Source organism: Mustela putorius, unplaced genomic scaffold (genome assembly GCF_011764305.1).
Source record: "Mustela putorius furo isolate JIRA1106 unplaced genomic scaffold, ASM1176430v1.1 tig00000127_pilon_pilon_pilon, whole genome shotgun sequence".
Classification (NCBI taxonomy): domain Eukaryota; kingdom Metazoa; phylum Chordata; class Mammalia; order Carnivora; family Mustelidae; genus Mustela; species Mustela putorius.
The window spans coordinates 14,203,560-14,220,610 of NW_025421288.1; the positions used below are offsets into that span (position 1 = coordinate 14,203,560).

Here is a 17,051-nt window from a genome sequence, read left to right on the forward strand (position 1 = left end):
CACACTGACTACAAAATAAATAAATAAATAAATAAAATACCCCAACCCCTCAAGTTTCAATTTGGATCTTACTACATGTCCCATGATTTGAACAAGAGCTGCATCTGTTTGCTTTTGAGTTCCTGGGGTAAGAGGGGCAAGGGACAGGACTCTAGGCTTCTCTCTTTGTGGCATTTGACCTGAAGGAACATGCAGTCAGCTTGGAATCTGCTTTGAGAGCAGCTCTTGGCAGAGAACTGTCCATTCACAGCTGCCTGCTTGTTACCAAAGATATCCAGAAACCACTTCTCTCAGCTTTAGAAGCTCACCCATCGTTGAAAGGAAAGGCTCTTGGAACATAACAATGTGACTGTCAAAATAATAACTTACACAGACAAGTTAAAAGTGGAGTGAATCTCCCAGAATATAGAGCAAAAAGGTAAAGGGACAGGAAATATGAGAAAGAATGAGGGGCAGGTGTAATGGACACAAATGGGCTGATGAGAAATCTAGAAAGATGGAACTAAGACAGGAAGTGAGGGCATTTTCAAGGAAATAATAAAAGCACATTCTTAAAGTTGAAACTGCTTCAGTCTGAAGGAGCCCCCAGGAAAGTGAACATGACGAATAAAGAAGAGGCTTATACCCAGACCCATCATCATGACATTTCAGAATATTCGAGAGAAGTAGATACACTGAAGTTCTTACAAAGTTTTGGAAATGAAAACAAATGATCACGTATGCCACAGTGAGGATCAGACAGTGCCATAACCTCTCACCAGCAGTGGGCAGGAGCAAGATCACAGTGAGGTGGTGCCTTATCAGTTTAGATGGGAAACTATTTTGAATTTTGAATTGAGAATTCTACAACACTGAGCACATTTGAAAACCAGAGATATTTCAGACATGGAAGTCGACATGTAGAAGACCTGAAGGTCTCCTATTGAGGTTGTTACTTGAGTATGTGTTGCAGGAGAACAAGGCTAAAGAAAAACCTCACTTGCCCAGTAGCTCAGTGAAGGTAAATATCAGAATGATAATCGTGCCCTGGGAACTCGGGGAGGGGGTCCAAATGGGAGGAGAGAGCCCTGACAAGAATGAGATGGGTGCTGGTGATACCGAAGAAGCAGGAAGATATTTCAGTGGCACACTGAAGAAATAATTTCACTTCCACAAAAAAAAAAAAAAAAAAAAAAAAAGGCAATCGGAAACTCCAGGAAAAAACAAGAGCTTCATGTGAAAATCATGATCCTAATATTAAGCTAAACTTTGGCATTACTTTGAACGGCTGATGGAGTTGAATAAAGAATCCAATGGGTTCTCATATTAGAAAGCCTCTTCCTGTGGGTCTATAAAGAGGAACTATAGTCCTAGCCTTATACTTGGAAATGATGTAAACAGTTATAGTATCATGATAATATAATGCTCTCCGCTGTTTTTTTTTTTTAACTTTTGACTCCAGTTTATAGACAGAATCTCAAAGACTTTTACAGCAAAGAATTAGTGATGCTTTATGTTGTTAAATTAAGAAATAAAAGGATAAGTCACAGAGTTAGGGAGGTAATCATCAGAAGACCAAAGCAAAACAATTGAAAAGGTATCAACTCACATCTGAATGGGTGTGAATGGCTACTGTCAAAATACACAAGAGATGATCTAACTAATCTAACAATAGATAATCCAGCTAGAGGTAATTCTACTGAGATAACTAGTCAGAATGGTTACTGTCTAGAAGGCAAGAGATAACTCGTGTTGATAAGGACATGAAGAAATTGGAACCCTTGTGCACTGTTGCTGGGAATGTAAACAGGTACAGCCACTATGGAGAACAGTATGGAGGGGCACCGAGAAAAGGTAAACAGAACTGACAGAGGATCCAACAACGCTATTTCTGGGTATTTAGCCAAAGATAAATGAAAACACTAACTCAAAAAGATTTCTGCTCCCCATCTTCAATGCAGCATTATTCACAACAGCCGGGATGCGGAAACCAGCTAGGTGTCCGCTGATAGGCGAATGAATGGATAAAGAAGTGGTGTAGGTACACCTGGAATATTATTCAGCCATAAAAGGAAATGAAATTCTACCATTTCCAACAACAGAATAAACTCTGAAGGCATTAGATTAGGCGAGAAAAGTCGGAGTACGACAAATACTGTATTATTTCACTTATAGGCAGAAGAAAGCAAAACAAATGAATGAGTAGAAAAAAACTCGTCGACATAGAGAACATACACAGAGGGTCTGGCGGTTGCCAGGAGCGGGGGATGGGGGCATGGATGAAATGGGGGGAGCTGGCCGAAAGGTATGAACTCTCAGCCATAAGGGAAAGAAATCAATCCCAGGGATGTCACGGACAACAGGGGACCAGGGTTAATAATCCCGTGTCATATACTTGAAATTTGCTGGGATACTACATCTGAAATTTCTTGTCATAAAAGACAAAATTTGTAACCATGTGAGGTGACAGATGTTAACTAGACTCATCACGGTGGTCCCTTTGCCGTTTGAACAAATGTCAAATCATTATGCTCAACACCTGAAAGTAATGGGATGTCGCACGTTGATTGTATCTCAGTAAAAAAAAGAGGAGAAGAGAATAACGGGTAATCACAGAGGTAGGACGGTAATCCTCCGAAGAATGAAGCAAAATGAGTACAAAGTGGTCCCTCCGCCAAGCAGACAGCAGGGGTGGGAGACGTGGTTTCCTTGCATTCCTAGCCGTGTCTGTGTGGTTGGTTAGATTAATAACTAATTTTCCTACGTAATGAATGTCCTATTGGTATCAAAATTTGTGAAAGCGGGAGAAGCTTTACCCCGACAATGATGAAGGGTGGGTGTCCTGGGGCAGTCATGGGGTGTGGACAAAATGCTGCGGGCCGACCTTGGGAAGCAGAGGGAGGATGGGGAGGAGGGCAGGACTCCCCAGATCCTCGTGATGGACTGAACGCGGGAGGGGACAGGACCTGGGTCTCGCACTCTGGGCACCAAGCGTACTGTTCATCACGATGGTGACGGCAGAGGACAACATTTTTTAGGGGAAACCATTGGGACGCGTTCTCCGGGGCCATGACTCACCGGGCTGGTGATCTGGCTCTGGCTGTCTTATGTGTGCCTGTGGTTCCCCAGGGGCAGCCTGATGACGGGGCCAGCATGCACGGGGGTGCTGGCTTCTTACATCGCCTGTGCCAGGGGATTTATCCCTCTCTTTCTGGTTCTCCAAAAATTTACAAATTGGTATATACTTGTAAAAAAAAGAAAAATACAGAGACATAGGGAAGAAACAGCAAAATTGCCTTGGTCCCTATCCCAAAGGAGCTGTCCTGAGCGCTTCACTACTAATCACCAGGCCCAGCCATCGCTTAACAGGAGAGAGAGAGAGGAAAAAAACTCCCCAAAACCAAAAAAACAGAGTATGTTGTCCTATGAATCCAGTCAGTGAACATGCTCAGGGGATTGATGCCTTTTTTTCTAAAGTCTAAGGAATCATAAAGAACCACAGAAATATGAAATAATGACGGAGAAAGAGCGGGGGGAAGTCAGTGTTTCTTGCCATTCAGTTCTTACTACCTACACGCCGAGGCAGTCTTCTGGAACACAAAGTTAGGGTTTCAAAGGAAAGCCAGCTACCCACACATGCTGTCCGCAATTCAGCTTCCCTCGCGGTTTACAGGGCGCATGCCTCTAGGCTGCGAGCACTAGACGTCCATCTCCCCCACGCATCCTGTCTTGACCGCCACCGGGCACATGGCCGGAGCTGCTCGTAGGGGCACGACTTCGCAAACCGGGTTGGGGTTTCGGGGACTGAGGCATGGAGATGGACGGCGAGTTGCCCAAGGTCATGCAGGGTGTTTGCTGGAAAGTCAGAGGAAAAACCCTAGGACGTTCTCTTTTCAGGGGCCTTACAAGGCTTCGGAAGATATGCACGTACTCTGCCACATTTAGTCTGTCTCTGGGAAGATCGCAGCGGGGTTCTGTCTGGGGAGGAGTGGGGGCCACGAGGTGAGGATGAGGGGGGACCTACTCGCGTGCTGAACCTGCACTTTCTGCATTTCTTATGCACGCAAATATATTTCCAGCTGCCAATTTAGAAATGCACACAATTGGACGATGATGTCAAAGCCATGAAAGCAAGCAGCTATGGCGCGCGGACGTCCGACTGGCCAACGGGCATGATTTGCCATGCTTCTAATCCCGTGGGTCTCACTAAGGAAGAGGAATGACAGCCCATCCCATTCCTAGATGCCTTCCCGCGTGGTGCTTCTGAACACAGTCCTTTTGGGAGGGGCCGAAGGGGCAGGTGCAGTGAGAGGTTCCGAGAGGAATTTGCTGACAACGGGGAACGGGAACAGCGTCCACTCCCCTCTGGTGCTCCTCCCTGGAAAACCCCAGAGATGGACAGCCCTCCTCACTCCCCACTCACCCCAGAAGCAGCGCCTTGGTGGGTCTTGTCCCTTCTAACTACACTTTAGACCTGGAAGCCATCCACCTGTCTATCCGTACCTCTCCACCAGCCCAGACCATTACCACTGCCTGGCCAGGAAGACGGCAATGATGTCACAACTGGGCTCCATTCTTCCTTCTGTCTGTTTTCCTCTAGCAAGGTCACCCAAACCATGTCACCCTTCTGCATAAAGCCTCTAGTATTCCCACTGCACGATGGGAGTAAATCCACTCGCTTTCCATAGAACACAAAGTCCTTCTGTGGTATCATCCTGTCTGCTCCCTTCCACGCCACTGTTGCTTCTGTGTGGTAACTTCTCTTTTGACCTCAGGGCCTTTGCATACACTGGGCTTTCTGAAGAGGGCTGATTCTCCCCAACTGTCAGGTTTCAAATCAAAAGTCACTTTGTCACAGAGACTTCCCTTGGCTCCCTATCTAAAGCTGGCCTGCCCCACCCTGCCCAAGAGACTGTACGAAGGTACTGCTGATTTGGTCCATAGCGTTAACCACTAAGTGGGATTCTCTAATTTATTTATTTATAAACTTTGCTATTTTCACTATTTAGGTTTTAATCTACATGAGGTCAGAGACTGTGCTGGTCTTGTTTACCACCACATCCACAGCTCCCTGAATATTCAGGTTTTGATGTGTATTGGTTAAATAGATGGATGGACAGATAAGAGGAGTGGATGGGGGGGTAGATGGCTGGCTGGTTGGTAGAGTTTGTAGATGGCTGAGTGGCTGGTTGGTGGGTGAGTGGGCAGATAATTGGATGGCTGTTTGGGTGGGTAGATGGCTGGCTGGTTGGATGAGTTGGTAGACGGCTGAATGGCTGGTTGGTGGATGAGTGGGCAGATAACTGGATGGCTGGTTGGGTGGGTAGATGGTTGGTTGGTTGGATGAGTTGGTAGACGGCTGAATGGCTGGTTGGTGGGTGAGCGGGCAGGTGACTGGACGGCTGGTTGGGTGGGTAGATGGTTGGTTGGTTAGATGAGTTGGTAGACGGCTGAATGGCTGGTTGGTGGGTGAGTAGGAAGATAACTGGATGGCTGATTGGGTGGGTAGATGGTTGGTTGGTTGGTAGAGCTGGTAGACGGCTGAATGGCTGGTTGGTGGGTGAGTGGGCAGGTGACTGGATGGCTGGTTGGGTGGGTAGACAGATGAATGGGGTGGACTCCGCCTAGAGTGAGAGCCTGGGGCCTCCCCTTCCTCTCCCAGGTAGGCTTCTGGATGCCCTGCACTCATGAGGTTGGAGATCTGATTTAAAGCTAATGGAAACTTGATTCTCTCGGACCCTGTGTTGAGGAATGTTTTTAAAACCAACACTGAAATATTTGTAGGGTCCTGTGTAGAAACAGCCCCAGGTTCTCTGCTCTCTGACCTTGGTCGTGTGCCCACATTTCTAGACGCTTCCATCATGTGCAAGTTGGGTGGGTGGAGGGGAATCCTGAGGGGAGACTCAGCCATAGTAACCGGACACATTCAACAATCCATGGGTGTGTTTTGGTCAGACCACTCCTCGGCTCTGTGACCGAGCAAAGCTTTTGACACAAGAGAGGGTGGGGATGGAGAACTGCCTCCTGTTAGATTCAGAAACTGTCTACACTGAGTCTCGCTTCCTCCTGTGTGGTCTTTAATGACCCTTACATCCGCAGCGGCCCTGCCTCCGTTGTGAGCTGCCCCCCAGACTGTCGCCCCTCCCCCGCCCCCCGGCCTATCCTGGGTAAGTGGCCCGGGTGCTGGCACGCCACCCAGGTCTCTGTGGCTCGCCAGGCTGCGTCTGGCAGGAATTCTGAAGTGGGCTGACGAATGGCTGGTCCACGCAGTAGCACGTGCGCCCTCGGCCAGGACCCAGCCTCACCCCAATACCCGCTCAAGAGCCACACACAGTCCCACCAGCCGCCTGGGCCGTGATGGCGGGTGGCGCCACGTGTTCTTTCGCCTCTGCTGAGTGCGCTGTCCAGAAGGGGTCTGTGCTGGGAGGCGGTGGCTGATCCCTGCACCCCGTGTGGAAAAGCCCAGATGCCATAACCCGGGTAACATCAGCATCCATCCGCCCGACACCCCAGCAGGCCGTGGTTCGGTCTCGGCCCTTTTCCCCCAAACCCAGCCCTGTTCCATGGCTGGCCCTGGGCAATCACACCTTCGCTGTGGGACGGAGGGGGCTGTGGGCACGGGTCCCGTACTGCAGGCCACCGGGCCTCACACGCCGGCGCAGGCCCCCGAGTGGCCGAGGGGTGGGTCCTTAGTGTCACCTTCCTTCCTCCAGCGCACCGTTCTCCTGTGAAGCGGCAATGACACCCACTTCCAGGGTCCCCGGAGGGTAAGCAGGCAGCCGGGATCAAAGCAATGCGTGTCGGGCACACAGCGGGAGGCTCGTAAACGGCGCTGTGATTCCTCTCATCTCCTGGGCAGTGGGAGCCCGCAGCGTGTCTGACTCCCCGCCCTGGGAAAGTGGGGGGCACTCCTGAGCCACAGTCAAGGCCAGAGCTTTTCTCATTTGCTTAGAAGCTGCCTCTTGACCTGGATGTGGCTGGATGTCCCTCTTCTCTGTGGTCCCAGGCCCTGGTACCAAACCAGTGGTCGGGAACCTATGAAACCGAAGTCTTCATCTGGGCACCAAATCACAGGGAGGCAGAGCCGGCAGGGATCGCCCAGGCCACCCGTCCAACTTTCTAAGACATTCTGGCAAAAGAACGCCCAGACTGCTTGGCTCCCTGCAATGATGGGGAACTCATCCCCTCTCGAGAGAAGTCTGTTCCCTCTCTGAAGAGTAACAATGGTTCTGCCCTCCTTCCATGGGCCCAAACAGCCACGCCTGGCCCCGGTGCATTCTGGTCTTGCCACATGGCAGGCAACCCGGCCAGCCCGGCCCCGTGGTCTTCTCTTTCCCTGGCTCCCAATCAGCTCAGGCCCTTCCACAGTTCCTCTGTGCAGAAGCTGCCTGTTTCCAATGCTGAGGGTTTGTGCAACACCCAGCTTCATGCACACGGATGGACCCTGGGCAGCCTGGGGCAGCTCTCTGCTGGCAACCGATCTCGGGGGGCGAGAGCTCTGCCTAAAGCCACAGCCTGCGGGCGGGCCGTGCGGTCACGGGCTCTTCCCCAGAGGCCCCACTCCCAGGCTGGATGGGCTTCCACGTAACCATGGCGACAGCTCAGGGCCTCCTCGGGGCCTCGGGCGCACCCTCCTTCCTAGAACGGAAGCAAAGCACGACAGGCTCACTGGCAGTGACCACGTGGTGCGGGTCCGCTCTGCCAGGCAGCCTCCTGCTGCTGCGGAAACCCCTCATCTGACCCTAACAGAGACACGTCAGGAGAAGCCCGGGTCAGGTACGGCTCCCTGGAAGCCCCTGGGCGTTCTCTTTGTTGGCTCTGCTGGTGCCAAACCAAGATCGCCCGCTTGAACGTTCAAAGTCAGAAAGCCGGCGATGTTTGCAAGATCTGGAAAGTCGGCCACGCCCCTTAGGAGGGGACAACCCAGCCCCTCTGCTGGGCCTGGGATTCCTGTCCTAACACCTCTTGTGGGTGACAGAGGGGTGGCTGGGAGGGGGCAGCACTAATAGCCGTTCCACGGCTACTCAGACACCCAGAGAGCTGGAAAGCAGCCCTCGTGGGAGGATGCCCGCAGCAGCTTCATTCACAGGAGCCAAAAGGTGGAAGCCACCCAGACACCCCCCCACGGAGGAACGGGCAAGCGAAACCTGGCCGACACAGCCAACGGAATATTCTCCCTCCTTAAAAAGGCAGGACACTCTGACACCGGCTACCACATGGACGGACCCAGAGGACGCCATGCGGATGAGATAGACTGGTCACAGGAAACATCAGTGCCGTGTAATTCCACTTCTATGAGGGCCCCGGGGTCATGAGATTCAGAGAGAGAGTGGACGGTGGGCACTGGGGCCGGCGGAGGGATGGGGGTTGGTGTCGCAGGGGAACAGAGGTGGGCAGGGGGTGCCGGGGCCAGCGGAGGGCTGAGGGTCGGTGTCTCAGGGGGATAGAGGGTGGACGGTGGGTGCCGGGGCTGGGGGAGAGATGGGGGGTGGTGTCTCAGGGGGACAGAGTGGATGGTGGGTACCGGGCCAGGGGAGGGACGGGGGTCGGCGTCTCGGGGGGACAGAGTGTGGACGGTGGGCACCGGAGCCGGCGGAGGGCTGGGGTCAGTGTCTCAGGGGGACAGAGAGTGGCTGGGGTGCTCTGGGGCTGGGGGAGGGATGGGGGTCGGTGTCTCAGGGGGACAGAGATTCAGTCTGAGAAGATGGAAAGTTCTGGAGACAGATGGGGGGGGACAGCCGCAGAGCTACGTGAATGTACCTAATGGCACAGACCTGTGCCCCTTAAAATGGTCGAGATGGTAAATTGTACGTATGTATTTTATTACAATAAAAAGTTGAGATAAAAGGAGGTGCTGATACCTGCTAAAAATGGATGAACCTTGTAGCCATGATTCTAAGTAAAGAAGCTACACACGGAGGGTCTCGTGTCACTTGACTCCATTTCCATGAAACGCGCAGGGAGCCGGCTGGTGGTTTGGGGTCGGGGCAGCCAGCATGGGCAGGCCTGCCGAACAGCTGGGAGCTCTGGGAGCTCCCTTTCGGGTGGACGGAAGCGATCTGGAGCTAGACCGCGGCCGGTTCCCCAGTACGTGAAGGCACCAGCATCACCACCGCGCAGCTGGAAATGGCAATTAGGTGACGTGAATTTTAGCTCAGGAGAAGCAGACGAAGGCGGGCAGGCTGGGTCCCTCTCAGGCAGCCGAGAGCGAGGAGACGGCGTGGGCTGCTCACCACAGACTGGGGGGGCCCGGGGCGGGGGGCAGAGGGTCCAGACCCTGCCCCAGCCCCAGCCTAATGGAGGAGATGGTTTGGTGGGCTTCCCAGAAGGGGCCCCAGGGACGGCCGCCAGCAGGGCTGGGAGCGGGACCTTCCCTTTCCGACGGGTCACACAGCCGGCGTCTCCTCCCTTTCCCGGCGTCGCAAACTAACTCTCACCGAAGCCACCATCCACTAAGGCTCCTTCTCCACACCATTCTGGCCCCCGGAGGGGGACTCGTGTTCATGACAGAAACAGGGGGTAGAGGAACTCGGCGCGCGAGGACAGTACGGGCTGAGAGGCGGAAGTGGCAGCAGGGACACTGGCTGGAAGTGCAGCTCGTTTCTGAGCTGTCCGTCCCTCGCCCTGCCTCGGGCTGTCTGGGAGTTACAAGGAGGAGGCATGAGAGACCCGAGCACGACGTGTGCATCTGTAGTCTGCGGGGAAGCTGGAGCCCGTGCCCCGTGTCGCATCACCAAAGGTACGTGGCTCTCCGCGTGCACCAAACAAGCCCCCTTTGGAGCGGCAGCCCACCGGCAAGCCCGCCGCGCTCAACGGCCCCACCGGCTTGGTGCTACGCCTTTCACGGGCGAGGAGCCTTTCCGTACACAGACTTCAACGTGGACGCAGAAGGAAGAGGGAAAATGCAGATGACAGGGAACCCCAGAGCCCCGGCATCCTGAAGATTCGCACGGCCAGATGCTGTCATCTCTGACGTCCGCGCTGGTCCCCGCCCCCACACCAGGCCCGGTCTTCCCGCTCCGGGGCGGCCCCCAGGGACGCTCCAGCCCAACCCCAAACCCCGGGCAGTGCAGAGACCGCACCTCGGGCAGGTTCTCTGGAAGACGGTGGCTTCGGTAACATGGCCCACGTGCAGGGGGTCACGGTGGCCACAGCAAGCGAAATAGCCCGGGGGGTCCGAGGGCTCCACGCGAGGGGGCCCAGTGCTTTCGCGGTGCATCTGAGCTCCTCTGCCCAGAGAAAGAGCCTTGTCTTACCTGGTGGCATCGAAGCTGTCGTAGGAGCCGACCGTGTAGTGCCGGAAGAGCTTCTTGCTGCGGTCCGCGCGGGTTTCTGTCCAGAGAGGGAAGAGAAACACCGTTTAGAAAAGTCACGGTCCCCAGACGCAGAAACCCAGCGAGGCCGGCCGGGCCTCTCATTGCTCTGACCTACGAAGCATGAGACCCGCTCTCCGGGGAAAGACCTGGGGGAGGAGAGGACTCGTCCTGGGAGCCCTGACTGTGAGGAAGGCCTGTGAACCTCAGGGCCGGCTTCTGGATGGAGGCAGAGTCCTGGGTCTGGGAGGGAGCGGGGGGTGGGGGGGACTCTCTGCAAAGAAGACAGCCCCGTGCTGTAAGCCGGAAGGGCAGCGAGACTTTGGCGCAGGGAACTTTCCAGAAAGGTATTTTCAAGTGCTGCCAGGCCTCCCAGCAAACCCGAAGACGGCTGCTTTCGGGAGAAGGCTTATTGTTCCTTTTCCGGTGAGAGCTGCTTTTCCTAGAGAACAAACAAACAAACTAAGCCCAGAAGGTGATTCACGTTCCTAAGGAAGCCCCCGCCGGCCTCTCTTACTCCGCGGGGCTGGACGGAAACCTGACGGGATGAGACATGAGCGCCACGACTGCACTGAGTGGGCGGCTCAGGGCCGGAGGGAGAGACCCACTGCCAGGTGAGTACAAGGAACTCAGAGGCTCCGTGATTCACTGCCCAGGTATGTCCTGGACCGCTGGCTTCCTAACCCCGCAAACACGGAGGGACCACGCAGCTGGCTTCAGGAATACAGCTCAAAACCTCACGGAACTTCTTTAACCCTTTCTGTGCTCAATCCACATACCCAGGTGACCGTGCTTGTATCCAAAGCCACAAACACACAATTTTGGCTCAAAAGTGAGCACACACAAGCACACTGAGAAGGTCAGCACAGTCTTCGTAGGCTCCTTTTATGCCGGGAGGCAGCTAGTTCAACAAAGACGCACACTCGCTTGCTATGCTAGTATGGAGTTGCCTTTGGGGGATGGGAGGAGTGGATTCCAACCCAGGACTACGTTTCCCAGCTCCCCTTGCACCCTGGCAGAGTCACATGGCCACTTCCCACCAATGGAATGTGAGCCATGGAATGGAAGATTCCATTGCGAGGAAGGGGGGGGGGCTCATCCAAGCTTGGCTGCTGTGGAAGTCCGTGTGCTCCCCTACCCTCTCTGCAGCTCTGCCCAGCTCAGAGCTAGGATTCCTGGGCCTGACCGGATGGAGGAACCCTCTAGGGTTCCCACAAGATGCCCTGGTCTCCGCATGTGGAACTGTTGAAGCAAGCGACAATTCTATTCCTCATGTTACCCGTGAGGGACTCACTGGTGCGGCAGTTAACACTGTCTGCATGGATGGGCAGGCCGGGCCCTCTGCGACCTGACCCCCCCCTCCCCAGGCTTCCCACCCCTTTCCCATCGCTAACACCGATGCTCCAACAATACAAAGTGTCTGATTCTGTGAACAGCAGCGTCATCGTCACCATTGTCATTGCAAACACTAATTGAGCGCTTACTGTATACTAGGCCCTATTCCAAGTGCTGTTCCTGTATTCCCTTCCTGGGCCCTCAGGACCCCCACAGAGGGGGTGTGCATGGCTTTGCAGGCTCGATCACATCCAGCCACCTCTCCCGTCCCCCAGCCCTGCTCGGGACCCTGGGGTTCCCCCTCACCGCTCTGCCCCGTGGAGCTGGCCTCCCTCTCTCTGCGCTCCATGTGTCTCTCCTGTATCATCATAAACATTTACGGAGTCATTCCCGTGTGCTACGGTCTGGTCATCTGGGCTCAGCCACTCAGTGGTCACAGCAGCCCAGCGAGCGAGGTGGCACCATGCCCGTTTTAAGGATGGAGATGGTAAAGCCAAGGCAAAGTCACACATTCATTATGTGGCAGGGCCAGGATGAGTGCCCCGGCTGGCGGATGGGCAGGCTCAAGCCCAGACCACCAGACCCCACTAGCTGACCCCTGGAGGGGCTCCAAGTCTCCATGCTCTCCACAGTGCCCAGGAGTGGGGGCTGGCCTCTTTGTACCACACCACACCCCCATGCCTAACCCCTGGTAGATACTCAGTGCCAGTGCTTGTCCACTTCATCCAAGTGGCCTACTGTATAATTAGTAAAGAAAACACACCACACACCATTGGAGTAGCCTGAGTACACGGGGCCCTCGCTGTGCTGGGAAGTGGTCCAGCCAAGCTGCACACACCCCATCTGTGTCTGGCACCTGGACAAAATGGGACAAGCTGTTTTGTGCACTCCTGCCCTCCTCCCTGGCTTCTGTAGTGTGCATACGTGCCATTCGAGTCATTTCTTAAGCCCATGGGGACACGGGTCCTGTGCCCCACGGGCAGGAACTAGGAGACTCATAGGGGGTGGGGCCTTAGCTCTGCTCTCCAGAGCCCAGAATCCAGGGGATGCGGTGAAGACGGAGCCTGAGGATGTGGACCTTCTGTGATCCGGGCTAAGGACGTCAGCAGTTGGATGACTGTGGAGGAAGGACACGGGCCAGGCCATGCATCTGGCCAGCTCAGCCCTGTGGCTTCTGCGTGGGGCCCCATATGTGCCAGGCCCTGAAGGGATACGTAAGATTTGAACCTCACTGTGTTATGGAGAGTAGCTCACAAAGCCCCTGAGCCACTGTGGGGACTGTCTGGAAGCTGATCTTAGCACCGTTAGTTACCTCACTCGCTTAAGCCCTCTGTAGGCAGCTCTGTGCTGGTTGTCTGGGCAAGTGCTGGGCACGGAGACCTGACTGGCACAGGCCTCTGGCTAGAGTCAGAGGCTGTGGGTTCCAGCAGCAGAGAGAGTGTGCAGCGAATGTGTGTGCGTGTGTGTGTCTGTATGTGCGTGTTTCAGGAAGGGAACCATTTCTAGGCAAGGTCAGTCAGCCAGTGGTTCCCAGACTTGGGGATTTCACGGACCAATAAAATTTAAACAAAAGAGGGTAGAATGTAGACTGACATAAATTTACCAAGTATTTCTTTCGGCCAAGTAAAAACACTGAAAACAGGAAGATTCCCTTCTGTCCCCTCAATGATCTTATTAGACAAAGGAGACCTATAGAAGGACCTGCTTTATGAAAACCTCCCACAGCACAGGTTTTTCCTATCCTCAGGCTCCTGGACACAGTCACACCTCTGCTCTCAGATACGGCCCCGAAGATCAGGGAAGAGGGACAGAGGGACATATCATAGCCACCATCACCATGATCACCACCATCTCCTTCATCACATCACCATCACTTTTATCACCACCACAATCATCATCTCCATCATCACCGTCACCATCACAATCACCATCATCATTATCACCATCAACATCACCACCATCATCATTATCACCATCAACATCACCACTGATGGTGGTCAGTGGTGACCACCATCACCATCATCATCATCACCACTACCACCAACACCACCATCACCATCAGCATGAACACCATCACCACCACAATCATCATCTCCATCATCACCGTCACCATCACAATCACCATCATCACCACCATCACCGCCACCATCACCATCGCCACCGCCATCACCATTGTCATCATCATCACCGTTATCATCATCAACATTCTCACCATCACCACCATCACCATCAACACTATCACCATCATCACCACCATCGCCACCATCACCATCATCACCATCGCCACCATGACCACCCTAATCATTATTATCGTTACAGCAGCTATGCTAAGTCATCTCTTCACTCCGTTAAAATGAAGTTGGCCGCCTTATCTGGTCTTCACACAGAACCCAGTGGTAAGTGGAGTCTTGCTCCCAATTTACAGAAGTACCAGAGTAAGTGATGAGGGACGTGGGCTTTGAGGCCGGACACTGAATCCTGTGGCCCTGACCTTGCCTGGCTTCAGTTTCTACCTGGAAAGAGAGAATGTGGGCTAGACTGCTCTCAGGACGCTTCCCCACTGTCGCAGTGTGCAACTCACATCACCGCCAGGCCTGGTCGTTGCTAGCAAGCGGAGACCGGCTGTCACTGTGCAAGGAGATGGGGGCTGCCGGCTGCCTGGGCTAACCCTTCCCGTGACTCACTGATGCAAACGTGAGTCATAGATACAAACTGTGGGCTGCGCAAAGGGGAGGAGAAGGCGGAAGTTCGAGGCCAGCCCAGCATCGAGGGGGGCTGTGCCCCTTCCCCAGGCCTGTAGTGTGAACAACCCCCCACCCCTCTGCTGTGTGCCTCTGGGTCTGCCCTGCAGGGCCCCAGCACTGGGGGCAGGAGAGGAGGTGCCACATGCCACGCTGGGGGCCGAGGGGCCTGCGGTCAAGTGAGGTCTACAGGCCACGGTTCCGGGCAGGCCCTGGGGGGCTCCTGTGCCCATCTCAAATCGAATAAAGGAACAGGTGTCTCCCGTGGGACAGACCTGGGGCTTAGAGCGGACCTGAGGAGGGAAGGGGCACAGACCCTGTCCATTGTTTTGATGTGGACATGGACACACATGTTCAAAGACTGCAGGCTGGGCGACCTTGTCGCGTACATGCCCATCATAGCCCACTCCAGGCTCGCAAGGGCGGTCCGAAGTCCACGAGATCTCCAGAGGGTCCCAACAAGAGCCCTCAGGGCCCCCACATCTGCCTCTACCCTCTGTCCTGCACCGTCACCCTGCCTTTCTCTTAACACGGAAATGACTGGCCAGTTGCACCCTTCCCAGTCCATGTGCAAAGACACTCCTCTTCTCTTGGGCTGTGCCTCCCTGTTCTTTGGGGTCAGCCCTTTCCAAGTCCAGCCACGTGGTCAAAGGAGGCTGCCCAGGCCCTCCATACCACCACTGCCCAGCCCTGGACCCCGGCGTTTGGCAAGGGAGCCTGGACAGGCTGTTCCTTTGACCACAGCAGGCGCCTGGCCCAGGGGAGGGACAGGTGACCCCAGCTGGGACAATGGAGTCCTGCTCTTGCTGCTGCTATTTCTACTTTTGAGGCCACCATGGGGGACACGCCGCCTGAGAATGAGTCACACTGAGGACAGTAGAGCAGCTGGCAGGGAGGAAGTGACCGACTGCCCTGGTGACATGGTCCGGAGCCTGGCACGCAACCCGCAGCTCTTCCCGACCGTTCAGTTACAGGTGCCCGACGCACGTCCTTTTCGGTTTAAGGCAATGTCGCTTACCATTGCTAGAGCCGGGAACGCTCAGAAGGACGTGGTTATGCCCTTCACCATTTGCAACGCTGCACCCAGCCGCCGGGAACGGCGCCCCGAGGTGTGGTGTTTACACCGAGTCCGTGTCCCTGGAGAGAGGGCTGCCCTCTTCTCCATGGGGGGCGGTCCTGGACGCACTACCTCTTGGGGGACCCAGCACCCTGGTCACCACAAGCACAGCTGTGCCCCAGGCTGGCCCAGGGATCATGCTGGACTCTGCTGGACCCCATCTTTAGGACTGAAGGAACCCACAGCCCACACGGACCCACTGGCTTTTCTCGGAGATGTTCTGAGGCCTGGATGCCGAGGAAGGGGACGTTGGTGTGGTTGGATATCCTCAAAATTAGTTTGGGTCCATGAGTTTCGAGAAATGACCTGTGTCCCTTCTTGGGTGGACGGAGCACTGAGTCTCCAACGTGAGACCACCCCCGGCCCCCGATGTTGATTTTTGCCTGGGGCACGGCGACCGGAACATTTAGGATGGCGATCATTCCATCAGTCTAGGGTTCCCTGGTGAGCCCCTGGAACACGTGACAGACACGTGGCATGAGACGCAAACCTCTGTGGTTTCTAGGTTATTAGGATCAGGGGCCTGTTACTGCAGGTTCACCCAGCGGACTGATGCAGACGGAGCACAGCCCTCTCTCCCGCAGCAGCCTGTACATTCACGTTTTGCTCACCCCTGAAGTTTCCTAAAGCCAAGAACCAAGTTGTCTGCAGCCAGGCCCCCTCCTCCAGGCAGCAAACAGTCAACATGTCTGCAGTCCCCCTGCCCTCGTCTGAGTGAGCATCGGCTCTGGCCCGGACGGGTGCAGTAGCCTTTGTCTGCCTGTTTCCACGCTTATCCCTCCCCACATCGATCTAGTCCCCACAGAGCAGAGGGAGCTCTAAGAAATGTAAAACTTAGGGGGATCCCACGGTGCTGTTGTTTTCCGACAACTCCCTGTGGAGTGAGTGCCCTGGGATGACACAGGCCTGACACTGGGTGGCTTCCCCGCCCACGGCTCTCCCTCCTCCAGCACCTCCCTCCTGACACATTGGGTGCCTCACTGTTCCTCGCAAATGACGAGCGGGTCTGCACCTCAGGACCTCTGCGCTTGCTGGACCCTCTCTGGGACATGCTGTCCCCAGCTCAAATCCCACCACCCCGCTGGAGTCCTGGCTCCCACCGCAGGGACCGCACACTCAGTGCGTGACGGTCCCCGGGCCCTTGGACCCTTTGCTCCTAGTCATTCTTGGCAGTTTCACATCCTCAGGTCGGACTGTGGAGGGTCGAGGGTGGAGTGGAAGCAGCTCGCCCTGCACACAGGCACACAGGAGTTCTGGTCCCGACCTTGACGGTGACAACACGGCACTCCCCCCTCCGCCTCTCCGGTCGCAGCTTTTCAGCTACAAAGCCGACCACCGGATGGAGTGACCGCTGAGTCTCTGATGTCTCAATGAGACACCTCCCCTCCACTAACCATGTGGCTGGTTGTCCCCCAGGAAAGGGACATGCCCCCAGGCGCCCAAAAGGCACGGTTTAGGGGGACACCCTGGCAGCATCTTTCTGAGCGTGGCCTAGAAAAATCTACACCGAAAGAAAAAGCTCTAGAAATCCCGATCCATATACCTCTCGCGACTCATGAAAGGGAG

General features: G+C 54.9%; 1 protein-coding gene across 2 annotated transcripts in view; it reads right to left on the bottom strand.

Annotated features, from left to right (window-relative positions):
* Positions 1-17,051, bottom strand: part of SHANK2 (SH3 and multiple ankyrin repeat domains 2) — a 449,254-nt gene that overhangs the window by 165,446 nt on the left and 266,757 nt on the right. For both annotated transcript variants that reach the window (XM_045066358.1, XM_045066365.1), the window contains one exon: positions 10,236-10,311. In XM_045066358.1, coding sequence (XP_044922293.1) covers positions 10,236-10,311 — 76 coding nt within the window. The remainder of the gene's footprint in view (positions 1-10,235; positions 10,312-17,051) is intronic.